We start from the raw sequence: 25,701 nt of genomic DNA, 5'->3' as shown, positions 1-25,701 counted from the left end.
TATTGGTATAATCATATGTATTATAGATACCAGAATGATATAATTTTTATTACAGTAGAATCATATATACACAATCTTAGCATTTATCATCTTAATACAAGTACATCTGACTATGGATGAACATGAAAATAGAAACAAAACAAAGATACTGTAGTTTTCATGGATATTTCTGACAGTTTAGTCTTGAGCTGCTCGCTTTCGAAGATTCGGTTGCTCCTTGCGGTTGTGCTCAACAACTTGTAGCACATTTTGGTAGTGGTCTTCACTTCTGGCTGCTGAAAGGAAGTCAGAGCTAAGCTTAACTCCGCTTTCTGCAGAGTCATTCACCACATTCAAGGCTTCAACATTAGTCCATGATGTCTGGTAGGCTGCAGAGTTAGTCCATTCTTGAACATCGGTAACTAGAAATACCCAGTCAAGCTTCAGATGATGAAATAGGTACCATGAATCTGGTCCAACAAAATCAGCCAGAGTGGTCTTCTCAGTCAAGTCATCAGGAAATCTGGGCTTTCCAAACCCAGTACCAAACCGTCCTTGTGGGTTGGTTACTGGAAAATCTGGCTGAACCTCCAGAAGTCTGTCTGCCAGAGCACGGCGATGGTCATGAGGAACAACTGAGCTGAAGAGGGGAAGTGGAACCATCTCTTCTGTGAGGTACCAGAGATGTCGTTTGAAGGCTTTCAGGGCACTTCTTGAGATTCCAGCATTGACAGCTTCATACTGTTTCAGTTTGGAGATGAGCTGCAGGTCATTCCATGGGGCATCGGTGACAGAGGTACATGTCATCCACCAGGAGCTGTATACTAGAGTGACAAACGTGACAAATTCGCTGATCTTTGGCACTTGTTTTTCTGTGGTAATTGTACCTGCTGGAAGATCAGCGATTTGTTTTTCGAAGAGACATAATTTGATTGAGTAGAGGAGCTTCGCCATCCATCTGGCTTTATGCAGTGCACCAGGACGCTTGAAGGTTATTTGATGTTCAGCTACTTCACCATCAAGGAATACAGTACACAGATCAACAAATTCCAAATAATCATCACGTCTTAGAGATTGCTCGGTGTGACAGAGTCTGAGAACATTATTTTGCCAGTCACTTGTCAAACTTGTTGCTGCTTCATTTAGTTGAGATGGATCAAATCGTGAAAGTGGTTCATTGAATGTGTGTGGAAACATTTCAAAGTTCTTGCGAAACCTTGAGAAGAGGAAGATATCTGGTGACTTAGATGCTTCAACTTTAAGATCAGTAAAAATGTGCGTAAGAATGACTTCACCAATGTGGTGTCTGCAGCCTGACCACAGAAGAGCTTTGTTAAGCCGTTGTTGAATTGTTACACAAGCTGCACTGATGTGGCCGGTGTTAGATGCAGTTGTGTCAAATATCAAGTTGACAACATTCTCTTGGCAGTTCCATGATTCAAGTAGGTTATTAGTCAGCTGAGCAATTATATCTCCAGATTTACGGTCTGTTCCAGGCTTGTAGGATGGAACACCCAGCAGCTTCATATCAGTTTGAGAACCCAAAAGCACAGCCAGGCGTTCTTCAAAAGTGTTTTGGTTAGTTAAGCATGGAAGCAGCTTTGAGTCCCAGTGCAACGTAGCAAGCTTCGGAGGTATCCATTTGTCCTTACAGGTAGTAGCAATATGCTGTCCAATTTTGCGTCTTGATTTATCTGCTGTAGCATATGATGTTGACACCTTCGCTACATCCCCTCCTGTTTCTTCAATAAGAGCTTCTGTGAAAGCAGCCTGTTGGGTTGGTGTCATCTTCATCCTTGTTGCCAGTGAAACAAGACTGGGCCTCTTCAGGATGTCATGTGGAATGAAAACTGATGTGCCAGGTCTAACTAAACGATGATGACTTCTTGAGGTTGTTGGTGTGCTTGTTGAAGGTCCAAGAGTTACTTCTTCATCACTGTCACTAATATTATACACAGTGGTTGTAGTATTTATGTTGAACTCCAGCTCCATACTTGCTCGCCTCTCTGATTCTTTTTCCTCGCGGTTCACTTTACGCTGCATCTTATCTGCCAACAGTTTATCTTGGCAGCCAAATGTTGCACAGCGATCTGTCTTCATAGATTCCAGGAATGCTAAGTCTTCAGGATTCTTGATGTGAGAACTAGCATCATTGGGCCACAAGGGAAATGTCTCCATAAATTTCATCTCCATTTGATTCACCTTTGTGATGCTTGCTGGAGTTGTTCTTCGGTTGATAGGGATTGATCTAAGCTTGGACTTATCATCTGCAAGTTTGATAATTTTCTCAATAGCCTTGCGTTCAGAGATGATAGGAATATTAGCCTTGCCATAAAATGGTGTCACTTTCTGCAGTACAAGCTTTGCTGATTCCCACCGAGAGCGTCGTTCAAGTTTGCCATCTTCCGTGTGCCACATGAAACAACGTAGTACTTGTAAACAAGTTGGAAGTCTGGTGCCATTGATCTGGGAATCTTGTTCAGTTATGGCACTTCCAAGACCAAACACCTTGGTGGACTCTCTTGTTGCAACAGATGCTTTCTTTACTGTGCCATCCATTGTTTTATCTGAAAGAAAAAGGTAATATTAGTAACAATAATGTCATTTCATAATTATGTACAACAAATAAATCAATTATCCAATTTTATTAGAGTATAGCCTAATAATTGTTTTAATCATCTTGTCTAGTTAAAAGATCTCTGTAAAGACAAGATGACTACAACATTCAGGATATTCTTTAATTTATATATTATATTTTTAAAATACTCTTCATTTAGCTTTATATCCATATTTTGAAAAAAATCATTATTTTGACTATTTGTATATAAATGAATTGTATCCCTATCCCTATGATGATGATATATTGCTACAGAGCACAATAATACCTTTACAAAGAGTTATTATATGTAGCAATCAGTCAATCCTTTCATTTTTATTTATGGGCCTCAAAACAGCTGCGTGTCAAATTTCCAACTCTGATACCACCGACTCAAAATATGAAATGGTGAGGTGGACCCAGAAGATGATGTCCAAACCTTACCAAATTTTGCATAGCAACTTTATTTTTATGATTGGAACAAAATAAAATTTGGGACAGATCAATCCAACATCTTTTTAAAAATAGTTGGGCGTTTGATGCACCCTAATTGGCACTCTTGCACTTTTTTCAAATAATGTACCATTCCTTCCAGAAAATTGTTGAAATGAAAAAAATATTTTGGTATCCACAAATTTATTTATTTGGATTGCAGTGGAACAAAACAAAAAAAGCTGAAAAAATTACTAAATCTTAGCTTATTCTAAAGAAATCCTAAAATGACCCAGACAATATTATTGGCACCTCTTAGAAGTTGTTAGAATAATTTGATTTCTAGCAGGTGATTCTCCTTTACTTTAGAATTGAACTCACCTGTGGTGAGTTGCAGGTGCCTGCAACATAAAAATCACTCATTCAACCAGTTTGAGTGGAGAAAAGGAGTCATTCTGCTGTTTTGTGTCACTGCACTGCAATGAGCATGGAGAAAAGAAAGAAAACCAGAGAATTGTCTGCGGAGGTCAGACACTAGATTGTAGCCAAGCATAGACAATCTCAAGGCTACAAGTCCATCTCCAGAGATCTTGATGTTCCTGTGTCCACCGTACGCAATGTTATCAGAAAGATTAAGGCCCATGGCGCTGTAACCTACCTCCCCGGACGTGGCTGCAAGAGAAAACTTGATTGAAGATTGCAGCGAAGGATTGTTTGAATGGTGGAGAAAGCACCTCGATGAACTGCCAAACAAATTCAAGCTGACCTTCAGACACAAGGTACGACAGTTTCAACTCGCACCATCCGTTACCAACTCAATGAAAGGGGTTTCTATGGTAGGAGACCAGGAGGACCCCACTGCTGAGAGAGACATAAGAAAGCTCGACTGGAGTTTTCCAAAACACACCTGAACAAGCGAAAATCCTTCTGGGAGAATGTCCTGTGGACAGATGAGACCAAGTTAGAGCTATTTGGTAAAGAACATCATCTCTATGTTTACAGAAAACAAAATGAAACCTTCAAAGAAAAGAACACCTTCCATACAGTCAAACATGGAGGAGGTTCAGTGATGCTTTGGGGTTGCTGTGCTGCCTCTGGCACTGGGTGCCTTGAATGTGTGCATGGCATCATGAAATCAGGAGATTACCAAGGCATTTTGGAGCGCAATGTTCAACCCAGTGTCAGAAAGCTGGGTCTTCGTCGAAGATCATGGGTCTTGCATCAGGACAATGACCCCAAACACACTTCATAAAGTACCCAGGAATGGTTCAAGACAAACGCTGGACTGTTCTGAAGTGGCAAGCAATGAGTCCAGATCTAACTCCCATTGAACACCTGTGGGAAGATCTGTAAACAGCAGTTGGTAGAAGGCACCCTTCAAATCTGGGAGAACTGGAGCAGTTTGCACAAGAAGAGTGGGACAAACTGCTAGTAGAGAGGTGTAGGAAGCTCTTTCATGGCTATAGGAAGTGCTTGACAGCAGTTATTTTGTCCAAACGATGTGCTACCAAATATCAAGTCTAGGGTGTCAATAATTTTGTCAATGCCATTTCTTTTTATTTTCTGATGTAAATGGATATATTAAGTTCTGAATCAAAATCAAAGGTTCTGTAATATTAACAGTGAAATAAAGAATTGTGGAGACAAAATAATTTTGTCAATTTCAACTTATTTTTGGAGAAAATTGTGAGTTATTTGAAAAAATTGCAAGGGTGACAATATTTTTGGCCACGACTGTATTTCAGGTCATCTCATCTCAATCTTGACGAGACGACCTCATTAAATGAGCCGTGATATCTGTCTGTCCAGTGTCCATCCATCCGTTAACTCTTTGCTATTCCTGCTACTCCTATCTTTGTTAATGCCCTTATCACCCGGCTGATTGTTCTAAAACTTGACACATGAATACAAAACAGCAGCCCACACAATCGTTCAAACTTCAATGTTTCGATTTTGTATCATGGGGGATCCCAGAGGGGTTACCCCCCTGAAATCCCTACTCATATCTTATTTACTAGCCGATTGCTCTGAAACCCGATATACTCGCGGACCTTCTACTCGATGGTCCCCAGGACTTAGATTTTTCGATTTAGGATCAGGGGGCTTCCCCAAAATCAGCAGAGGTCTGAACTCCAACCTCAAGAGATGACCGTGAGCCCACTCGGAGATATTTATGTTAAAATGCAAACACATTTTGATTTGATAAAGCTGGAATGGCTTTGATATTTGCAGAACATTGGCCGTACACAATCGCCTTTGTTGTATTAAGTGCTAAATTTGTGGTGGAATAAATTGTCGAGAATTTAGGTCATTTGAGTGAGCAGGTGCTATTTGGCATAATGAACATTTTTTTTTGCCAAATAAATATGGAGGACATAATAGAAATAAATTCCGACCTCAATTGCCTGAGACTTTTTACGGCATTGTAGATGGATGATTTGAATGAAATTCTAATTTACCTGCACATTGTGAACAACTCACAATGCAAATCATTAATACTGTTTCAAACAAATCTTTCAAAGGTAAGTCCGACCTGGCAAGGACCAATACTCGTTTGCATCACACCCATGATCCATTTAAATGAACCTGTGTTTTTTTCATACATGGTCAAGGCTCGTGGAAGATCTAGGATACAGCAGATCAGAACATAACAAAGGGAACAGCAGGAGAAAGGGGAAATGCCAACAACAAGGTGGAGGGAGAAAGTATAGACATAGATGGGCAAACAAGGTATGCAGGTAACGATGATGGGTAGGGGAAAACAAGGGATGGACAAGATGGATACATAAGCAAAATTTTGGGAGGGGTGGGAAGTGGTTTAACGGGTGTATAAAATATCTTGGTTTTGGGTGGGGGTGGACATGGAGGGAAGAATGAGAATGAAGAGAGTGTGGAAGGTGGCTCCACAGGTGGGGAAAAAGAGGAATAAATGAGTGGGGGTGAGCAGTGGTTCTGGAGTTCAGGAGTTTCACTGGGAGGGAGTTGCTGGTGGACTACATGTGTCCTGCAGATACCTGGGTGGGACAAAGCACAGAGAGGGCAGAGGGTGCAAGACCAGAAAAGAGGCAGGGGAAGACAGAGAGATCACCGACCTGTCAGTGATGGCGAAGTGATATGCCCATGGACTCAACTTCATTGCGAGAGATTCCAATGATCTTAAAAGCTTTGGTTTCCATGGTTTCAAGCTGAGCAAGGAGTGAGGCATTGGAGCCAGCCCAAAGGGGGGGAGTGCAGTACTCCGTCAAGCTGTGGATGAAAGCCTTGTAGGCGGATAGGAGCTCAGGTGTTTCAATAAAGGATTTTTCCTGACAGAAGATGCCCAGTCGGCACCTGGCTTTGGAGGCCAACTTTGAAATGTAGCTTACCCCAGAGTGATCACAGCTGATAGTGAGACCGAATAGTTTGACTTACTGGACCTCTTATAGAGAGGTTTGTTGGGAAGGTAGATAGGAGGTTTTGCAGAACTGTCTTTTCAGAGAGAGACAGACACAGACAGGCAGACAGACAGACAGACGAGTGGAATTTCTCAAGATTTAACGAAATATTCCAAGTGTTTGACCAGATTGTGATTTTGTCAACGTGTGAGGAGAGGGATGCGGCTGCAGCCTGTCTGTCAGAAGGACGAGGGATATGGCAGAGAGTGGAGTCATTAGCAGAGATAAAGATGATTTTACAGAGAGTCAGTGAGATCATTGATGAAGATTAGGAAGAAGGTGGGGGGCCTAGAACACTGTTTTGGGGTTGCAGGTATTCCAGCCTTGACAGGGATAGGGGAACAAAGGGTGCCATTGAGAGCCACACTTTGGAGATGTAGATGGAGTCGTCACTGTTGGGAGAATGGTACAACACACAGTCAAACATGAGGTGGGAGCAGAGGGGAAGTCACAGCCAGAGGTATTCCTGGGGTTTGGGAGGTGTAAGAGCTGGAGCAGTAGATGATGAATGAGAAATGGAGTTCTTGATGTACAGTGCTTCTCCACCACGAGGACGTGGTTCAGGTCGATCAAACCAGAGGAGACAATAGCCAGGAAGAGACACTAAGGAGTCAGGGACATCCTGTGGGAGGAAGGATTCTGTTAAACAGATGATGTCCGAATTGATGGATGGAGCTCAATATGAAATTCATTCGACCTTTGTCTATGATATCTCACCATAAATAGAGTAAAATGTATTTCTGCACATGATTTTTAATTTTTCTACATGAACATTCTTTCGTCATGAACACCTGCAGTACGAGATTTGATGCGAAGCTTTTACGGTGTACCTCTTTGACATGGTCTGATTATATGATATATCATTACAAAACATATTCGCCTTAAGCATTCTTTGCTGTGCTAAATAAGAGGAAAGTTTGTATTCAATAATGAGTTTCCATTTTTGTGCAACTTTTTGTCGCTTGACAGATACATCCTCTCGTGCTTTTGTTTAATTTGCAGGTGTGCATGCGGTGAATAACAACGGAATGATTGCTCCCTTTCCAGACAACATGCACTTGGCCATGTTCGGTAAGATTATATATTTTTTCCCAACAAGACAATTGCTAAATGTTGAATGTGACCGGCGCTCATAGCACAGCAATCATCCTCTATAATTCAACATTTGTTAGCAGCGTTTGCATTATCCATAAGTTTTGTGCCCTCTCCTTCCCCCTTACCTGACAAATCTGTCGAATAATTTAAAAAATAATGTGCAGTGGATTTGCAAATGACATATTTGTATTCTGCCATTTATTTTTTCAAAAGACGACATTATTATATTTGATCTTTTTTTTACCTCCACCACCAAAGGTGGGTGGAGGTTATCTTTTCAGCCCTGTGTGTTTGTCCGTTTGTTTGTGAACAAGATATCTCAAAAAGTTGTGGACGGATTCGGACGAAATTTGGCAGAGACGTAGCGTGTGTGACAAGGACGAAATGGTTAGATTTTGGTGAAGATCCGGATCCGGCTACTATAATTGTTTCAGTGATTCTTCACCATTCGGAGATAGGGCTAAAACCAACATATAGCAGGATATCTCAAAAAGTTATGGACGGATTTGGACGAAACTTTGTGGACAGGTTGGGTGTGTGACAAGGACGATTCGATTCGATTTTGGGGAAGATCTGAATATGGAGTCGGATATGAGAATTATTTAATTTTTAAAGTGATTCTTCACCATTGAGTGATGGGGCTAAAACCAACATATAGCAGGATATCTCAAAAAGTTATGGACGGATTTGTACGAAACCTGGTGGAGAGGTTGTGTGTGTGACAAGGACGATTCGATTCAATTTTGAATTGAAGATCCGGATCCGGCTAGTAGAATTTTAAAAGTGATTCGTCACCATTTTGAGATGGGGACAAAAACGATATATAGCAGGATATCTCAAAAAGTTGTGGACGGATGATTTTGATTAAATGTGATTCTGTATTGTGATTTTCTGGTCTAATCTGGGATACAAAACGTAAAGTGTTCACCTGGCACAGGTGTGCTCTCTACTGAGTGCCGTTCTAGTTCCACACTATATTTATCATCTCATAGGTGGACAAGGCTTCCCAGGGCTGTTAGCATACCTCCTCAATCAACCTTTTGTTGATTTTGTTCATTGGTCTGCACATAAGCCGACACATCCTTCACCACCATAAGTTTCATTCAATATAAAATCGATGTTGTTGAATTCAGAAGCAGGAAATGTATTCTTTCATAACATGAATATTGCTGCAAAAATTGCTCATGCTTCTTTAAAGCTTTGAGCTGCCGAGCAGCTTTAGATTCCAGATATTTGATAGTTTGCTTTTTTGCAAAATGCAAACTTTCTCTTTTCCTTCAGAACTGCGCTGTTTGGTGCTATTATTTGTTAGCCCTAGTTGGACTTAAACCAAAACGGAGGCTTATGGATTGGGTCTCGTCCGTCCATCCGTCCATCCGTCCGTCTGTCCATCTGCAACCATATCTCGGAGATGTATAGACCGATTTTGTTCATACTTGACAAAAAGACAATACATGATGGTATACATATGTATATCATTTTGTTTGGCGAAGCTATCAAACATGGCCGACTGGCGGCCATTTTATTTGTAAAACAAAAACCCCGATGTTGAACACGTCCTTAACCATTTCTTGGACATGCATTTACCGATCTTGTTCAAACTTGGCAAACGGATAGTGAATGATGAGTTCCATAATATGCATGTCATTTTTTATTCGATATGACATCCAAGATGGCCGACTGGCGGCCATTTTGTTCCTTAAACGTGTGCCCAACCATTTCTTGAACATACATGGACCGATTCTGTTCAAACTATGGCACAACATGCATGGCACAACGACAATATACGAGAGCATATGTAAGCAGAATATTTTGTTTTGTAATTCGACCAAAGATGGCCGACTGGCGGCCTGTAACTCCGTACCTGTAAAAATTGTTGAAATTAAAAAATCTTTCGGTATCTACATATGGTATGTATTTATTTGGTTTGCAGTGGAAGAAAACAAAAAAAGCAGAAATAAATACTAAATCTTAACTTAGTCCACACAGAAATCCTAAAATGGCCCAGACAATATTATTGGAACCTTTTAGAAGTTGCTAGAAATAATAATTACATTCCAAGCAGGTGATTCTCCTATACTTTGGAATTAAAATCACCTGTAGAGAGTTGCAGGTGCCTGCAATATAAAAATCACTCATTCAACCAGTTTGAATAGAGAAAAGGAGTCATTCTGCTGTTTTGTGGCACTGTGTACTGCAATGAGCATGGAGAAAAGAAAGAAAACCAGAGAATTGTTTGAGGAGGTCAGACACAAGATTGTAGCCAAGCATGGACAATCTCAAGGCTACAAGTCCATCTCCAGAGACGTTGATGTTCCTGTGTTCACCGTACGCAATGTTATCAGAAGTTTTAGGGCCATGGCACTGCAGCCAACCTCCCTGGATGTGGCCGCAAGAGAAAACTTGATCAAAGATTGCAAAGAATGATTGTTCGAATGGTGGAGAAAGCACCTCGATCAACTGCCAAACAGATTCAAGCTGACTTTCAGACACAAGGTACGACAGTTTCAACTCGCACCATCCGTCGCCAACTTAATGAAAGGGGGTACTATGGTAAGAGACCAGGAGGACCCCACTGCTGAGAGAGACAGACATAAAAAGCCCAACTGGGGTTTTCCAAAACTCACCTGAACAAGCCAAAATCCTTCTGGGAGAATGTCCTGTGGACAAATGATACCAAGTTAGAGCTATTTGGTAAAGCACATCATCTCTATGTTTACAGAAAACAAAATGAAGCCTTCAAATAAAAGAACACCTTCCATACAGTCAAACATGGAGGAGGTTCAGTGATGTTTTGGGGTTGCTGTGCTGCCTCTGGCACTGGGTGCCTTAAACGCGTGCATGGCATCATGAAATCAGGAGATTACCAAGGCATTTTGGAGTGCAATGTTCAACCCAGTGTCATAAAGCTGGGTCTCCATCGAAGATCATGGGTCTTGCAGCAGGACAATGACCCCAAACACACTTAAAAAGGCACCCAGGAAAGGTTCAAGAAAAATGCTGGATTGTTCTGAAGTGGCCAGCAATGTGTCCAGATCTGAATCTCTGAACACCTGTGGGGAGATCTAAAAACAGCAGTTGGGAGAAGGCACCCTTCAAATCTGGGAGAACTGGAGCAGTTTGCACAAGAAGAGTGGATCAAACTGCCAGTAGAGAGGTGTAGGAAGCTCATTCATGGCTATAAGAAGCGCTTGACTAATGCCTCACCTTTACCTACCCTCATTACCCCTCACCACTGCCTGAACTCGCTACACCGCCGCCATGCCTGCACTCATGACACCCTCGCCATGCCTGCACTCGCTACACTCTCACCACTACCTGCACTCCCTATACCCTTGCCACTGCCTGCACTCGCTACACCCTCAGCACTGCTTCCACTCGCTACACCCTCACCACTGCCTGCACTCGCTATACCCTCGCCACTGCCTGCATTCACTGCACCTTTGCCACTGCCTACACTCCCCACACCCTCGCCACTGCCTGCACTCATTACACCCTCGCCACTGCTTGCATTCATTACACCCTTGCCACTGCCTGCACTCGCTACACCCTCACCACTGCCTGCAATACCCACACCTTCGCCACTGCCTACACTCGCTACACTCTTGCCATGCCTGCACTCGCTACACTCTCGCCACTTCCTGCACTCCCTATACCCCTGCCACTGCCTGCACTCACTACACCCTTGCCACTGCCTGCACTCGCAACACCATCCCCACTGCCTGTACTCACTACACACTAGCCACTGCCTGCACTCGCTACTTCCTCACCACTGCCTGCACTCAATATAACCATGCCACTGCCTGCATTCACTCCACCCTCGCCACTGCCTGCACTTGCTACACCCTCACCACTGCCTGCATTCGCTACACCATTGCCACTGCCTGCACTTGCTACACCCTTTCCACTGCCTACACTCACAACAACCTCACCACTGTCTGTACTCGCTACACCCTCACCACTGCCTGCACTCGCTACACCCTCACCACTGCCTGCAGTCGATACGCCCTCGCCACTACCTGCACTCACTTCAACCTCGCCACTGCCTGCACTTGATACACACTCGCCACTAGCTGCACTCACTTCAACCTTGCCACTGCCTGCACTCGCTACACCCTTGCCACAACCTGCACTCGCTTCAACCTCGCCAATGCCTGCACTCGCTACACCCTCACCACTGCCTTCGCACCCACACCTTCGCCACTGCCTACACTCGCTACACCATCGCCACTGCCTGCTCTCGCTACACCCTCACCACTGCCTGCACTCGATACATCCTCGCCACTACCTGCACTCGCTTTAACCTCACCACTGCCAATCTCCTCTGCACTCACTCCACACACATAACCAACTTTTGTCTATAAATTCTTCATTCTCTGATACCTGCTGTAAAGTAACTATCTGTTCTTTCAACCTAGCAACAACTATGTTCATGTGAGGTTTTAACTCACACTTCCTACAACATTGACTACCTGTGATTTACACTGTCCTTGCCGTGCTGTTTCAGGTATGGGCTGTTTTTGGGGGGTAGAAAAAAAGTTTTGGGAGCAGAAAGGAGTCTATTCCACCCAAGTCGGATATGCAGGAGGAAGAACTGAAAACCCTACGTATGCCAGTGTCTGTGCAGGTGGGTATTTCATGTTATCCTTATCCTTGTCCTTGTGGCTTCGAACAGACTGCTTTATTATATTTATGGGGGACTGTTGTGGGGGCTGCATTGATTGTGCGTTGTGTTTTTTTAAATAAAATCTTTCTCGCTTTTTGTATGCATTGAAACACTTTGCTTTGAACTACTTTATGATGCTTGTTGTTTGTGTCGAAACACAAAATATCATGAGCATATTTTTTCTTTTTTGGAGTTGCCTCTTTTTTAATCAAATTTCTTTTTTCACAAAAAGCCTTGGGCATTGGGTCCATTGGGACAGCCATTGCTATACATTCCAATGAAAACAATGGGTAAGGAAAAATTGGGAAAGAACAATGAGCTCTTACAATGAGCAATTGACAATTAATTAATTAATTGACAATTAATAATTAATTGACAATTAATGAGCAATGACAATTGCAAAGAACAATGAGCTATTTAGCTCTTACACGAGCCTCGATCTTGTATACAAAAAAAGAAAAGAAAAAAAAAAGGAGGGACTAAATAATGCACGAGACAGTCTTGGAGCATGTGGCACAGGAGACGGATTTTGGGCAGTCATAGATGCAGGGAATTTTTTTTAATTTGAAATTAATCCAAAACAAGGCTGAGAACCACTAAATGTGATGGGATATACAGAGAAGAAGAAGAAGAGGAAAAACTGGCAAAGCCTTTCCATAGCCCTGAAACAAGGAAACCTCTTCACCGGACCACTGTGCATGAGGGATACATCGGCCAGTTGTAAAAATAAAAATTCCCACCCCCATTAGGAGTTTTTTTTAGAAGACACCATCTCTGCACTGGATGGTCATTGGCTCCAGAAGGGAGCTCATCCACCCTTTGTCAGGTGCTGTTTTTAGTCCTGCCAGGGTTTCACAGTCACCGTCCACACCAGCAAAGCCAGTGAGCGGTGTCAGTTTAGTCGCCGACAATCCGACCATGTATGTGGCAGGTGTAGGCTGGAGGCTCAGCAAAAAAATCAGGAACTTTGTGATACAAGTATATAATTTAGCACACAGTTACTATGGCCCATAACAGTTTATTTCAAAACTGGACCTCAACCAGATTTCAGCTGTGGCAGCTCTGGCAGCCATTTTTCAAAATCGCCGATATGCTAATTTTCAATGTCTCATATATCTATCTATAATTCCAGTAATCTCTGTTTGTACGTTTGTACGTTTGTACGTTTGTACGTTTGTACGTTTGTTTGTCTGTGACCGCTGTTTCTCGACAACCACGGGTCCGATATACTTTTAACTTGCCAGGTATATTGCTGGGGACCCGAGGATGTGCCTTTTCAAGGTTTCATATTAATCGGACAATTACTTACCGAGCTATGTCCAAAAAACGATTCAACCAATCAGAGAGCAGCGAACGATCGCGTGTGCCGAACGTGGAGGACACACTCTGCCTCGGATGGCACATTTGAGAGCGTATTCATTTATTTCACGTTTGCAAACTATGTTGGCGTTAAACTATGTTTTAAAACTAATAAAAACGAATTTGCGATTCATTCGCTTTCCTGCGCGTTTGTGCACGCGATGGCGATTTCTTTACCAAACTCCGGAAGCCGTTCGCTTTGGACCAAACCATTGCATGTAAATAGAGGGGGGGGATTGTCACCGTACTCGCAAGCCGTTCGCTTTGGACCAAACCATTTCATGTAAATAGAGGGGGGGGATATAATTTTAGATATAGATATAGTACGGGCAATGCCCTAGTAATAATAATAATAATAATGCACTTATTTTATATAGCGCTTTTCAGGAAGCCCAAAGACGCTTTGACAGAGTGCAAAACATAATGCATAGCAAAACATAAAAACAATTGCAAAAAAAGAAGACTCAATAGGGAAATATTCAAAGCACAAAGGAGGGAGAAGGAGAGGAGATAGTCAGGGGTTAGATGCTGTGGGTTAAATGTTGAATGCAGTGTTGAACAGGTGGGTCTTGAGTGATGTTTTGAATGTGGTGAGTGAGGAGGAGTCTCTGATGGTGTGAGGTAGCGAGTTCCAGAGGGTGGGAGCAGCGATGGAGAAGGCCCTGTCCCCCCAGGATCTAAATTTGGTCCGGATGGGGGGGGGGGGGGGGGTCAGGAGGTTGGTACCAGCAGAGCGGAGGTTGCGGGTGGGAGTGTGTCTGGAGAGGAGGTCAGCCAGGTAGGATGGGGCCAGGTTATGGAGGACTTTGTAGGTCAAGAGGAGGATTTTGTACTGGATTCTCTGGGAGATGGGGAGCCAGTGAAGCTTGTAAAGGACGGGGGTGATGTGGTCACGGGTCCGGGAATGGGTGAGTAGACGGGCAGCGGAGTTCTGAATGTATTGGAGTTTATTGGTGATTTTTGAGGGTGAACCATAAAGGAGGCTATTGCAGTAGTCCAGACGGGAGGTGATGAAGGCGTGGATGAGGGTTTCTGCAGCCGTGGAGGAGAGGGATGAGCGGAGACGGGCGATGTTTTTCAGGTGAAAGAAGGCTGTCTTTGTGATCTGTTTAGTGTATTTGTCGAAGGAGAGGGTTTGGTCAAAGATGATGCCAAGATTCCGGATGTGAGGGGAGGTGGATACTGGGAAACCGTCGATGTTGAGGGCAAAGTTATGGGTGGACTTGGTGAGCGTTTTTGGGCCAATGATGATTATTTCAGATTTATCACAGTTAAGTTTGAGGAAGTTGATTTGAAGCCAGGATTTTATTTCAGTGATGCAGTTTGTCAGGATAGAGTGGGTGGCGGTGGAGATGGACTTGGTGGAGATGAAAAGCTGGATGTCATCGGGGAAGCAGTGGAATTGGAGACCATGATGGCGGCTTAAGTGACCGAGGGGGGACAGGTAAAGGATGAAGAGGAGGGGGCCAAGAACTGAACCTTGGGGGACACCTTGGGGGAGGGGAGCAGTGGGGGATTTGCAGTTATTGATGGAGATGAACTGACGTCTGTCAGAGAAGAAGATTTTTGAAGAAGAAGATTTTTCGTTTCTGTGTAATTTGCCCATTTTTGAAGAAGAAGATTTTTCGTTTCTATGTAATTTTCCCATTTTTGAAGAAGAAGATTTTTCGTTTCTATGTAATATTCCCATTTTTGAAGAAGAAGATTTTTCGTTTCTGTGTAATTTTTCCCATTTTTGAAGAAGAAGATTTTTCGTTTCTATGTAATTTTCAGATATATCGCAGATATATCGGATATATCGGCTAATAATACAGATAGGAACTTGATTTTGGTGTCTGTACCCATGTTTTCAGTACCAAGGACACCAAAAATGACAAATTTTTCAAACGTTCTTGTGTCAACCATTTTGTATTCCAATATGGCCAACATTTTACGTTAAAATTGATAGTTTTCTTTATAAAATGGCTCAAAATAATGATATAGACTTGATTTTCGTGTCTATACCAACGTTTTAATGGCCAAATAATCCAATAACAACAATATTATTCATGTGCTCTAGGTCCTCCCCCCCCCCCCCCACTCCCCACAATATCTCGGTCTTCCAACAACCATATTCTATGAAAGGTGATTTGGCGACAATTTCAAATACCCTCTTTTTCTGTCATCTGATAAAATGTGTGACCTAACATCATAAGCCCTTACATCTTGTAACTGTTGCAGATCACTTTATCAGGGCGATGATGATGATTGATGGGACTGTATATGGGAGATGAAATGGTGCTTATAAGGCTCGTGTCAATGCTTCTGACCTTGAGAAATTTTGAGGGGGACATTTGAATTGATGACCTTGTGTTGAAATGGTAGTTTCCGTCTTTACCCTCTCGTTGGGCCGACTTACCCGATGGGTAGGTTAAAACACCCCTGCGAGGGAAAATTTTCAAGGACCTATATGTCAGTTTATATAAACAATGTGCAGTTCAACTGCATACATATGTTGGACATCAATCATAACTTCATTATAACATATAGTTATTTTCCACAAAACCACTGATTGTCTCTATAAGACTTGTTTGCTCTTAAGGTGGCCGTCTTGGGATCCATTCCCCTATATTAATGTCCAGTATGTTTTTCTCTTTTTCTCATTACCATTAAGCAACAGAAATGGCAAAGGCCACCCACCCTCTCCCCTTCCCACGCCTCCTCCCCCCAAGCCCTCTCCCTCCCACACATCTCTCTGCTCTCAAATGTTGTGTTTGTGTGCTTCCCCTTCTCTCCCCATCTTGTCTTCCGCTCCCTCTTTTTATTTATTTTGTTTGTCTGTTTGATTTGTTTGTGAAATAAATGTTGCTCTTTCACGAGCCTCGATTCGGTATACAAAAACAAACAAAAACAAACCAAAAACAAGGCATTGTAATTGGTGAAAAGTGACACTTCTCCTCGTACTGTCAAATTCCACACTCGTATCACATCGTGTACGATTTGGTTCTAGATGGGGTTTAAGCCTCCGTACTAGTGGCAGTGGTGGCAGGGGCACTAGTGGCACTAGTGGCAGTGGTGGCAGAGGCCCTAGGGGCCTAGTGGCACTAGTGGCAGTGGTGGCAAGGGCCCTAGTGGCACTAGTGGCACTAGTGGCACTAGTGGCAGTGGTGGCAGGGGCCCTAGTGGCACTAGTGGCAGTGGTGGCAGGGGCCCTAGTGGCACTAGTGGCAGTGGTGGCAGGGGCACTAGTGGCACTAGTGGCAGTGGTGGCAGGGGCCCTAGTGGCACTAGTCGCACTGGGTTACATGTTACCAGTGGCAGTCCGAAAACACTGACCTGACTTCAAGCAGATATTACAGTGCCATGCAGCTATAGGTAAAGATCATTGGTTTTAAAACTAATAGCACGATGTTTGTTTTAAAACTTCATCCCAGAATGCTTCTGCATGCTTTGGGGAAAGGTCAGGATAAAATGCAAGCTCGCTCGCTTTGACAACCGAACCTGGAATAACTGGGTCACGTGGAAATGCAGCAAAAGGGGCAGCGATGTTTCAACTAAGTTTGAGTGGAGGATGGAAGCAAGGTAGTAGTACTTAATTAATGTATAAGTATTCTCCATTCTCAACCCAACTTCCCTGGTTTTGTTTCCAATTGAACTACTGTATATAAACTGTCACCCTCAAACTTCACAGGCAGGGCATTACCTGAATGAGTGTGTCTTCCTTCTGAGTGTCTTGGGAACACCAGAAAAGTGCACATCTCACCTGGAGATGCACGTGAACCGCCCTGGCAGTTGAAATGGTTCCTTTTCATTGTGGCGACTGGTGCTTGGTTTTGAGTTCAAAGGGGAGAAAACAAACGACTACGTTTTTAGTCACAATGTTGTCAACAAATGCATCCCTCAGTTGCAAAACCGACATTTAATGATCGACTGACTGCCTTGCACACATCATCCGCCTTGCTTCCAGGTCGTGTTGGTAACCTGGAGGATGGCACCTTTCTTGTCTTAAAATGATCGCACGTTGTGGTGCGAAAATAACTTTATTTTTATTTATTTTTACCTGTATGGCACAGCCACTGCTTCCGGTGGATTGCATCCGGTTCTTAATTTGTGATGTGTGTGATGATGTTTGTGATGATGTTTGTGATGTTTGTGATGATGTGTGTGATGATGTTTGTGATGTTTGTGATGATATGTGTGATGTTTGTGATGATGTTTGTGATGTTTGTGATGATGTGTGTGATGTTTGTGATGATGTTTGTGATGTTTGTGATGATGTGTGTGATGATGTTTGTGATGTGTGTAATGTGTGTGATGATGTGTGTGATGATGTTTGTGATGATGTGTGTGATGATGTGTGTGATGATGTGTGTAATGTGTGTGATGATGTGTGATGATGTGTGTGATGTTTGTGATGATGTTTGTGATGTTTGTGATGATGTGTGTGATGATGTGTGTGATGATGTGTGTGATGATGTTTGTGATGATGTGTGTGATGATGTGTGTGATGTTTGTGATGATATGTGTGATGTTTGTGATGATGTTTGTGATGTTTGTGATGATGTGTGTGATGTTTGTGATGATGTTTGTGATGTTTGTGATGATGTGTGTGATGATGTGTGTGATGATGTGTGTGATGATGTTTGTGATGTGTGTAATGTGTGTGATGATGTGTGTGATGATGTTTGTGATGATGTGTGTGATGATGTGTGTGATGATGTGTGTGATGATGTGTGTAATGTGTGTGATGATGTGTGTGATGATGTGTGATGATGTGTGTGATGTTTGTGATGATGTTTGTGATGTTTGTGATGATGTGTGTGATGATGTGTGTGATGATGTGTGTGATGATGTGTGTGACGTGTGTAATGTGTGTGATGATGTGTGTAATGTGTGTGATGATGTGTGTGATAATATGTGTGATGTTTGTGATGATGTGTGTGATGATGTGTGTGATGATGTGTGTGATGATGTGTGTGATGATGTTTGTGATGTGTGTAATGTGTGTGATGATGTGTGTAATGTGTGTGATGATGTGTGTGATAATATGTGTGATGTTTGTCATGATGTTTGTGATGATGTGTGTGATGATGTTTTTGATGATGTTTGTGATGATGTGTGTGATTATGTGTGTGATGATGGTTGTGATGATGTGTGTGATTATGTGTGTGATTATGTGTGTGATGATGTTTGTGATGATGTTTGTGATTATGTGTGTGATGATGGTTGTGATGTGTCTGGTGATGTTTGTGATGATGTGTGTGATGATGTGTGTGATTATGTGTGTGATGATGTGTGTAATGTGTGTGATGATGTGTGTGATGATGTGTGATGATGTGTGTGATGTTTGTGATGATGTTTGTGATGTTTGTGATGATGTGTGTGATGATGTGTGTGATGATGTGTGTGATGATGTGTGTGACGTGTGTAATGTGTGTGATGATGTGTGTAATGTGTGTGATGATGTGTGTGATAATATGTGTGATGTTTGTGATGATGTGTGTGATGATGTGTGTGATGATGTGTGTGATGATGTTTGTGATGTGTGTAATGTGTGTGATGATGTGTGTAATGTGTGTGATGATGTGTGTGATAATATGTGTGATGTTTGTCATGATGTTTGTGATGATGTGTGTGATGATGTTTTTGATGATGTTTGTGATGATGTGTGTGATTATGTGTGTGATGATGGTTGTGATGATGTGTGTGATTATGTGTGTGATTATGTGTGTGATGATGTTTGTGATGATGTTTGTGATTATGTGTGTGATGATGGTTGTGATGTGTCTGGTGATGTTTGTGATGATGTGTGTGATGATGTGTGTGATTATGTGTGTGATTATGTGTGTGATGATGTGTGTGATTATGTGTGTGATGATGTTTGTGATGATGTTTGTGATGATGTGTGTGATTATGTGTGTGATTATGTGTGTGATTATGTGTGTGATTATGTGTGTGATGATGTGTGTGATTATGTGTGTGATGATGTGTGTGATTATGTGTGTGATGATGGTTGTGATGTGTCTGATGATGTTTGTGATGATGTTTGTGATGATGTTTGTGATGATGTGTGTGATTATGTGTGTGATTATGTGTGTGATGATGTTTGTGATGATGTTTGTGATGATGGTTGTGATGTGTCTGGTGATGTTTGTGATGATGTGTGTGATGATGTGTGTGATTATGTGTGTGATTATGTGTGTGATGATGTTTGTGATGATGTTTGTGATGATGTGTGTGATTATGTGTGTGATGATGTTTGTGATGATGTTTGTGACGATGTGTGTGATGATGTTTGTGATGATGTGTGTGATGATGTTTGTGATGATGTTTGTGATTATGTGTGTGATGATGTTTGTGATGATGTTTGTGATGATGTGTGTGATGATGTTTGTGATGATGTGTGTGATGATGTTTGTGATGTGTCTGATGATGTTTGTCATGATGTTTTGTCCCAGGTTTGTGATGATGGACTGGTCGCTCATTGTACATTCTTTTTTTGTCCTTGTTGAATTCCCCACATTCCTTTGACATTTTTATGGCATTGCTGATTCTTGACAAGTGCATCGTGCCCTTGAATGTGAACCTGCTGTGAATGATCTGACATTGCTGGCAATTGTTTCTATTTAATTTTGTTGCCATTTCTTTTTTGCAAGAACACAAATCTGAGTGCCGGTGTTGCCGAAGCAGTTTATCGTCGAGGCGTATGCTGGGTACATTTGCCATCGCCTTCTCAGGAGTAGTTAGGGCAGGGATTTGGAATTTGATCGGGGTGCCGGCGACAGCTCGCCGACTCTCTCCCATTTTAACGTCTATCCGAGGACACCTGGATGAATCACCCTGCCTGTGAAAACCTGGGTGGCAGTTTTCAGCCGCGTCGGGATTCAAACCCAGGCTCGAGATCTTGGAGGCGAGTGTGTGCCACTCGGCCATTGTGCCAGTCTTAAGTAAAACCTACGATAAAATAATTGAGTTTTTACCCAGGTTTGGCCAATTTATGTATTCCAATAAGCCAATGAAATCAATTATATGATAAGACGTGATATACAGAAAGAACTTTTGCACAAGAAGTTCAGTTCTTTGTTCACTCGTTTTCCCAGTGTCGAGCATAATGATGGCTTCTGCAGTGCGACAGAGAAATCATTTTCAATAAAGTTTTGGCTTCATTGAGCCAAACTCCGATTTCTAAAGTTAAAGTCATTTCGTTCACTTTTTATGATTGCCAATCATGAAACAATTATGCAGTACGTATCGAGCACGTTCTCTGATCTGGATGTGAGGATTGAGTGATTGGAGTAATTTAAAATATAGATGTAAAAAATAAAATCTACATTCACAATTGGGGTAAATGAATTAGAAAATATACATAACTCAGACAAGGGAGGAATATTTAGGGGTTCTGGGGTGGGGTGCGTGAGAAAGAGCAGTTGGATGTTTGGGAAGAAGAAAGTGAAAAGGGAAATCGAGTTTTAGATGGAAGTGGGAGAGAATTGAGGGAATATGAAAAGATTGTGGGTGGAAAGGGACAAGGGGGATGTGTAAGAAAGCGCAATTTTTAGCATACATAGTTTTAGGAAAAACAAAATTTGCCCAAAAGCCAGCTCAGAGGGGTGAGCAGTACTCCATCAAGCTATGGATTAAGGGTGTGGGTTCCATGGCGTCAAACTGAGCATGGAGTGAGGCAGGGGAGCCAGGCCAAAAAGGGAGAGCAGTACTCCAATACTCCATCAAGCTGTGGATGAAGGGTGTGGGTTCCATGGAGTGAAGCAGGGGAGCCAGCCCAAAAAGGGAGAGCAACACTCCATCAAGCTGTGGATGAAGGGTGTGGATTCCATGGGGTGAGACAGGGGAGCCAGCCCAAAAAGGGAGAGCAACACTCCATCAAGCTGTGGATGAAGGGTGTGGGTTCCATGGGGTGAGACAGGGGAGCCAGCCCAAAAAGGGAGAGCAACACTCCATCAAGCTGTGGATGAAGGGTGTGGGTTCCATGGCGTCAAACTGAGCAATGAGTGAGGCAGGGGAGCCAGGCCAAAAAGGGAGAGCAGTACTCCATCAAGCTGTGGATGAAGGGTGTGGATTCCATGGGGTGAGACAGGGGAGCCAGCCCAAAAAGGGAGAGCAGTACTCCATCAAGCTGTGCATGAAGGGTGTGGATTCCATGGGGTGAGACAGGGGAGCCAGCCCAAAAAGGGAGAGCAGTACTCCATCAAGCTATGGATGAAGGGTGTGGGTTCCATGGTGTCAAACTGAGCATGGGGTGAGGCAGGGGAGCCAGCCCAAAAAGGGAGAGCAGTACTCCATCAAGCTATGGATTAAGGGTGTGGGTTCCATGGCGTCAAACTGAGCATGGAGTGAGGCAGGGGAGCCAGCCCAAAAAGGGAGAGCAACATTCCATCAAGCTGTGGATGAAGGGTGTGGGTTCCATGGTGTCAAACTGAGCATGGAGTGAGTGAGGCAGGAGAGCCAGCCCAAAAAGGGAGAGCAGTACTCCATCAAGCTATGGATTAAGGGTGTGGGTTCCATGGCGTCAAACTGAGCATTGAGTGAGGCAGGGGAGCCAGCCCAAAAAGGGAGAGCAGTACTCCATCAAGCTGTGGATGAAGGGTGTGGGTTCCATGGGGTGAGGCAGGGGAGCCAGCCCAAAAAGGGAAAGCAGTACTCAATCAAGCTGTGGATTAAGGGTGTGGGTTCCATGGCGTCAAGCTGAGCATGGAGTGAGGCAGGGGAGCCAGCCCAAAAAGGTGGAGCAGTACTCAATCAAGCTGTGGATGAAGGGTGTGGGTTCCATGGCGTCAAACTGAGCATGGGGTAAGGCAGGGGAGCCAGCCCAAAAAGGGAGAGCAGTACTCCAATACTCCATCAAGCTGTGGATGAAGGGTGTGCGTTCCATGGCGTCAAGCTGAGCATGGAGTGAGGCAGGGGAGCCAGCCCAAAAAGGGAGAGCAGTGCTCCATCAAGCTGTGGATTAAGGGTGTGGGTTCCATGGCGTCAAACTGAGCATGGAGTGAGGCAGGGGAGCCAGCCCAAAAAGGGAGAGCAGTACTCCATCAAGCTGTGGATGAAACGTGTGGTTTCCATGGCGTCAAACTGAGCATTGAGTGAGGCAGGGGAGCCAGGCCAAAAAGGGAGAGCAGTACTCCATCAAGCTGTGGATGAAGGGTGTGGGTTCCATGGAGTGAAGCAGGGGAGCCAGCCCAAAAAGGGAGAGCAGTACTCCATCAAGCTGTGGATGAAGGGTGTGGATTCCATGGGGTGAGGCAGGGGAGCCAGCCCAAAAAGGGAGAGCAGTACTCCATCAAGCTGTGGATGAAGGGTGTGGGTTCCATGGAGTGAAGCAGGGGAGCCAGCCCAAAAAGGGAGAGCAGTACTCCATCAAGCTGCAGATGAAGGGTGTGGGTTCCATGGCGTCAAACTGAGCATGGAATGAGGCAGGGGAGCCAGCCCAAAAAGGGTGAGCAGTACTCCATCAAGCTGTGGATGAAGGGTGTGGGTTCCATGGCGTCAAGCTGAGCATGGGGTGAGGCAGGGGAGCCAGCCCAAAAAGGGAGAGCAGTAATCCATCAAGCGGTGGATGAAGGGTGTGGGTTCCATGGGGTGAGGCAGGGGAGCCAGCCCAAAAAGGGAGAGCAGTACTCCATCAAGCTGTGGATGAAGGGTGTGGGTTCCATGGAGTGAAGCAGGGGAGCCAGCCCAAAAAGGGAGAGCAGTACTCTATCAAGCGGTGGATGAAGGGTGTAGGGTCCATGGTGTCAAACTGAGCATGTAGTGAGGCAGGGGAGCCAGCCCAAAAAGGGTGAGCAGCACTCCATCAAACTGCGGATGAAGGCCTTGCAGGTGGAAAGGAGTTTATGTGTTCCCATGGAGGACAGAAACTGCTATTGGTATTCAAGTGGAAATTACATAATCGATAGATATTCCATTATGACACAGGAGGTGTGCGTTTGGGTGCATCAAATTCAGTGCCACACATGGTAAAAGTGGAATTTGGCTAATGTGCACATTTATCTTTACGAGAGTACGATTCGCCTATTGGTTTGCTTGTTCCGCACGATAATTGAGGCTCTTTGCACCATCGTACTGTCGTGTCGAGACACCCCAAGTCACATGCACGTGTACCTATTGACTCAGCTTTAATCACTGATGAATTTTGTAGTATTTGCTGCAAGCAGATCTCTAAAAGCAATTTTACCGTGTCCTGCGTTGTTTTGATCCGAGTTACCATCGGCAAAAGGGGAGTTTAACAACACGCGACGTTGCTTTTAATCAGTCAGGCTGGTCAGGCATGGAGTGCTTCCGAGTCGTGGCCAATGTGTTGAAAAATTCTGATTGTAGAGCGAGTTTGCACTCCATAGGCAATGACATCCCTTGCCTCATCTAAAGTCATTCTATAGAACGATTACCTTTTAGCTTTGAGAAATTGCCCTAAGGAAAAATGGAGATATGACGTGCACTGACATGTACTTAGCATGTTTTTTTTACATTGTAAACATGAAGTTTTGTTGTTTCTACCCCCTATTTATTACCACTGGTACAAAACCTAAAGTTGCTTATGTCAGGTTTTTAATATTTTTTTGAATGGCTCCATTTAATAATTATTTTTTATTTTAAGTTGATTACCCCGTTGCAGATCTCAATTTTGCAATTTAGGGATTGGTAGCGTTGCTTCCAATTTATGATTTGACGGCATCCACAAATCTCGTGCGATGGATGTGAGGCTCAAGCTATAGCCAGGTCAAGGCTGTAAGATGGACTGTTCTTTTGTTCACGATTGTGTTGCTAGATTTGTGAAGGATGAATCACTGAAGGGCACTGCAAGAAAATTGGCTTGGGCGCCATTCGTAACAATTGTAATTTTTTCATACAAGGGCATATACAATGAGTTTTGGCGCACGAGTCTGCACATCATGCCTACGCTACACCACCACCAGATACCATCACGCATCCACACACAAGCTACCTGCTAGTCCTGCCATGATACCTGCACCCCCCTCTATCTCCAATCCATGCCTGTCTAATATTCCAATTTAAAGTTTATCTACTCTTTCTGCTTTTGAAAGACAAACGGAATAAGAGCCTTAAGTTTAAAAATGTTGAAAAGTGAAATGTTAATTATGTCTGTTGCATGATATTTATGTATGGGTTACAAAACTTTTTGAGATCTTGTACATCCTTTTGTATTCCATGTGTATGAATGAGTCAAAAATTTACCCCCTTAAATTTTTAGTCAAGATATTCCAATGGCTTTGCGTAACTCGCAATCTGCTGGCAAATGTGTGACATTGGTAGGGAACTGCATCGAAAAGGACGAAGATCTGTGTCGAGCTTCCCTTCGTGATCAGAAGACCGCTTCTTCTTCTTTAATATGCAGAACATGGCTGCGGGTAGTATTATTTTCTGCCCCCTGTAGGTTGGAGCAGGAATTTGGAATTTGACCATGGTGCGGGCGATAGCTCTCATATTTTTTGCGAGGAGCACTACAAGATTTTTTTTTTAATGTCCACCAACTAATGCTGACAGACGGGGCAACTCTTTTAACGTCCATCCGATGGACAGCACACACATAGATGCCTCGCCTTGTCTGTGAAACACTACGAAGACAGTTTATAGCTGGGTTACGATTCAAACCCATGCGAGACAGCTGAGAGGTGAATGTGCGTATCACTCGGCTATCCTGCCAGCAGGCCACGTTACCAGCAGCAGTCAAGCGACTGACCTTCAGTCAGGTCAGTCTCTTCACTGCCGCTGGTAACATGTAACCCAGTGCTACCTGCCGCATGGTCGGGTAGTCGGCGACTAAACTGACTACCCTCACTGGCTTTGCTAGTAGGGAGGGTGACTTCGACACCCTGCATGGACTAAAAACAATACCTGTTAAAGGGCGAACAATACCTCATGAGACAACAGCCATCCAGTAAGGAGATGGTGTCTCCTAAAAAACACCCATCCATTTGGACCGGTTTTTTAGGTTGAAAGTTGTTGACAGCAACCACTCAGGGTAGTACTACCATTCAGACTTAGGAGCATTAAAGTGGTGCCCGGAACCATCTTCCACACTCCGTGTCACGATTGCTGTTTTTACGTTCTGTCTCACTCAAACTATATAGCTACCGGCCTAGCTTCAACCACTTTTTCTTGTAAACAAACATCATACACTTTTCATC

The 25,701-nt window shown here is 43.5% G+C and overlaps 1 protein-coding gene across 1 annotated transcript in view; it reads left to right on the top strand.

Moving 5' to 3' along the window:
* MSRA (methionine sulfoxide reductase A) overlaps positions 1 to 25,701 on the top strand; it is a gene marked incomplete in the record, with an annotated part of 437,378 nt that overhangs the window by 183,480 nt on the left and 228,197 nt on the right. The window contains 2 exon segments of the mRNA XM_078774732.1: positions 7,444 to 7,512; positions 12,044 to 12,163. Coding sequence (XP_078630858.1) covers positions 7,444 to 7,512; positions 12,044 to 12,163 — 189 coding nt within the window.

The sequence above is a fragment of the Myxine glutinosa genome, chromosome 3 (assembly GCF_964187855.1).
Source record: "Myxine glutinosa chromosome 3, kmMyxGlut1.1, whole genome shotgun sequence".
NCBI classification, from domain to species: Eukaryota; Metazoa; Chordata; class Myxini; order Myxiniformes; family Myxinidae; genus Myxine; species Myxine glutinosa.
This window is presented reverse-complemented; position numbering and strand designations above follow the sequence as displayed.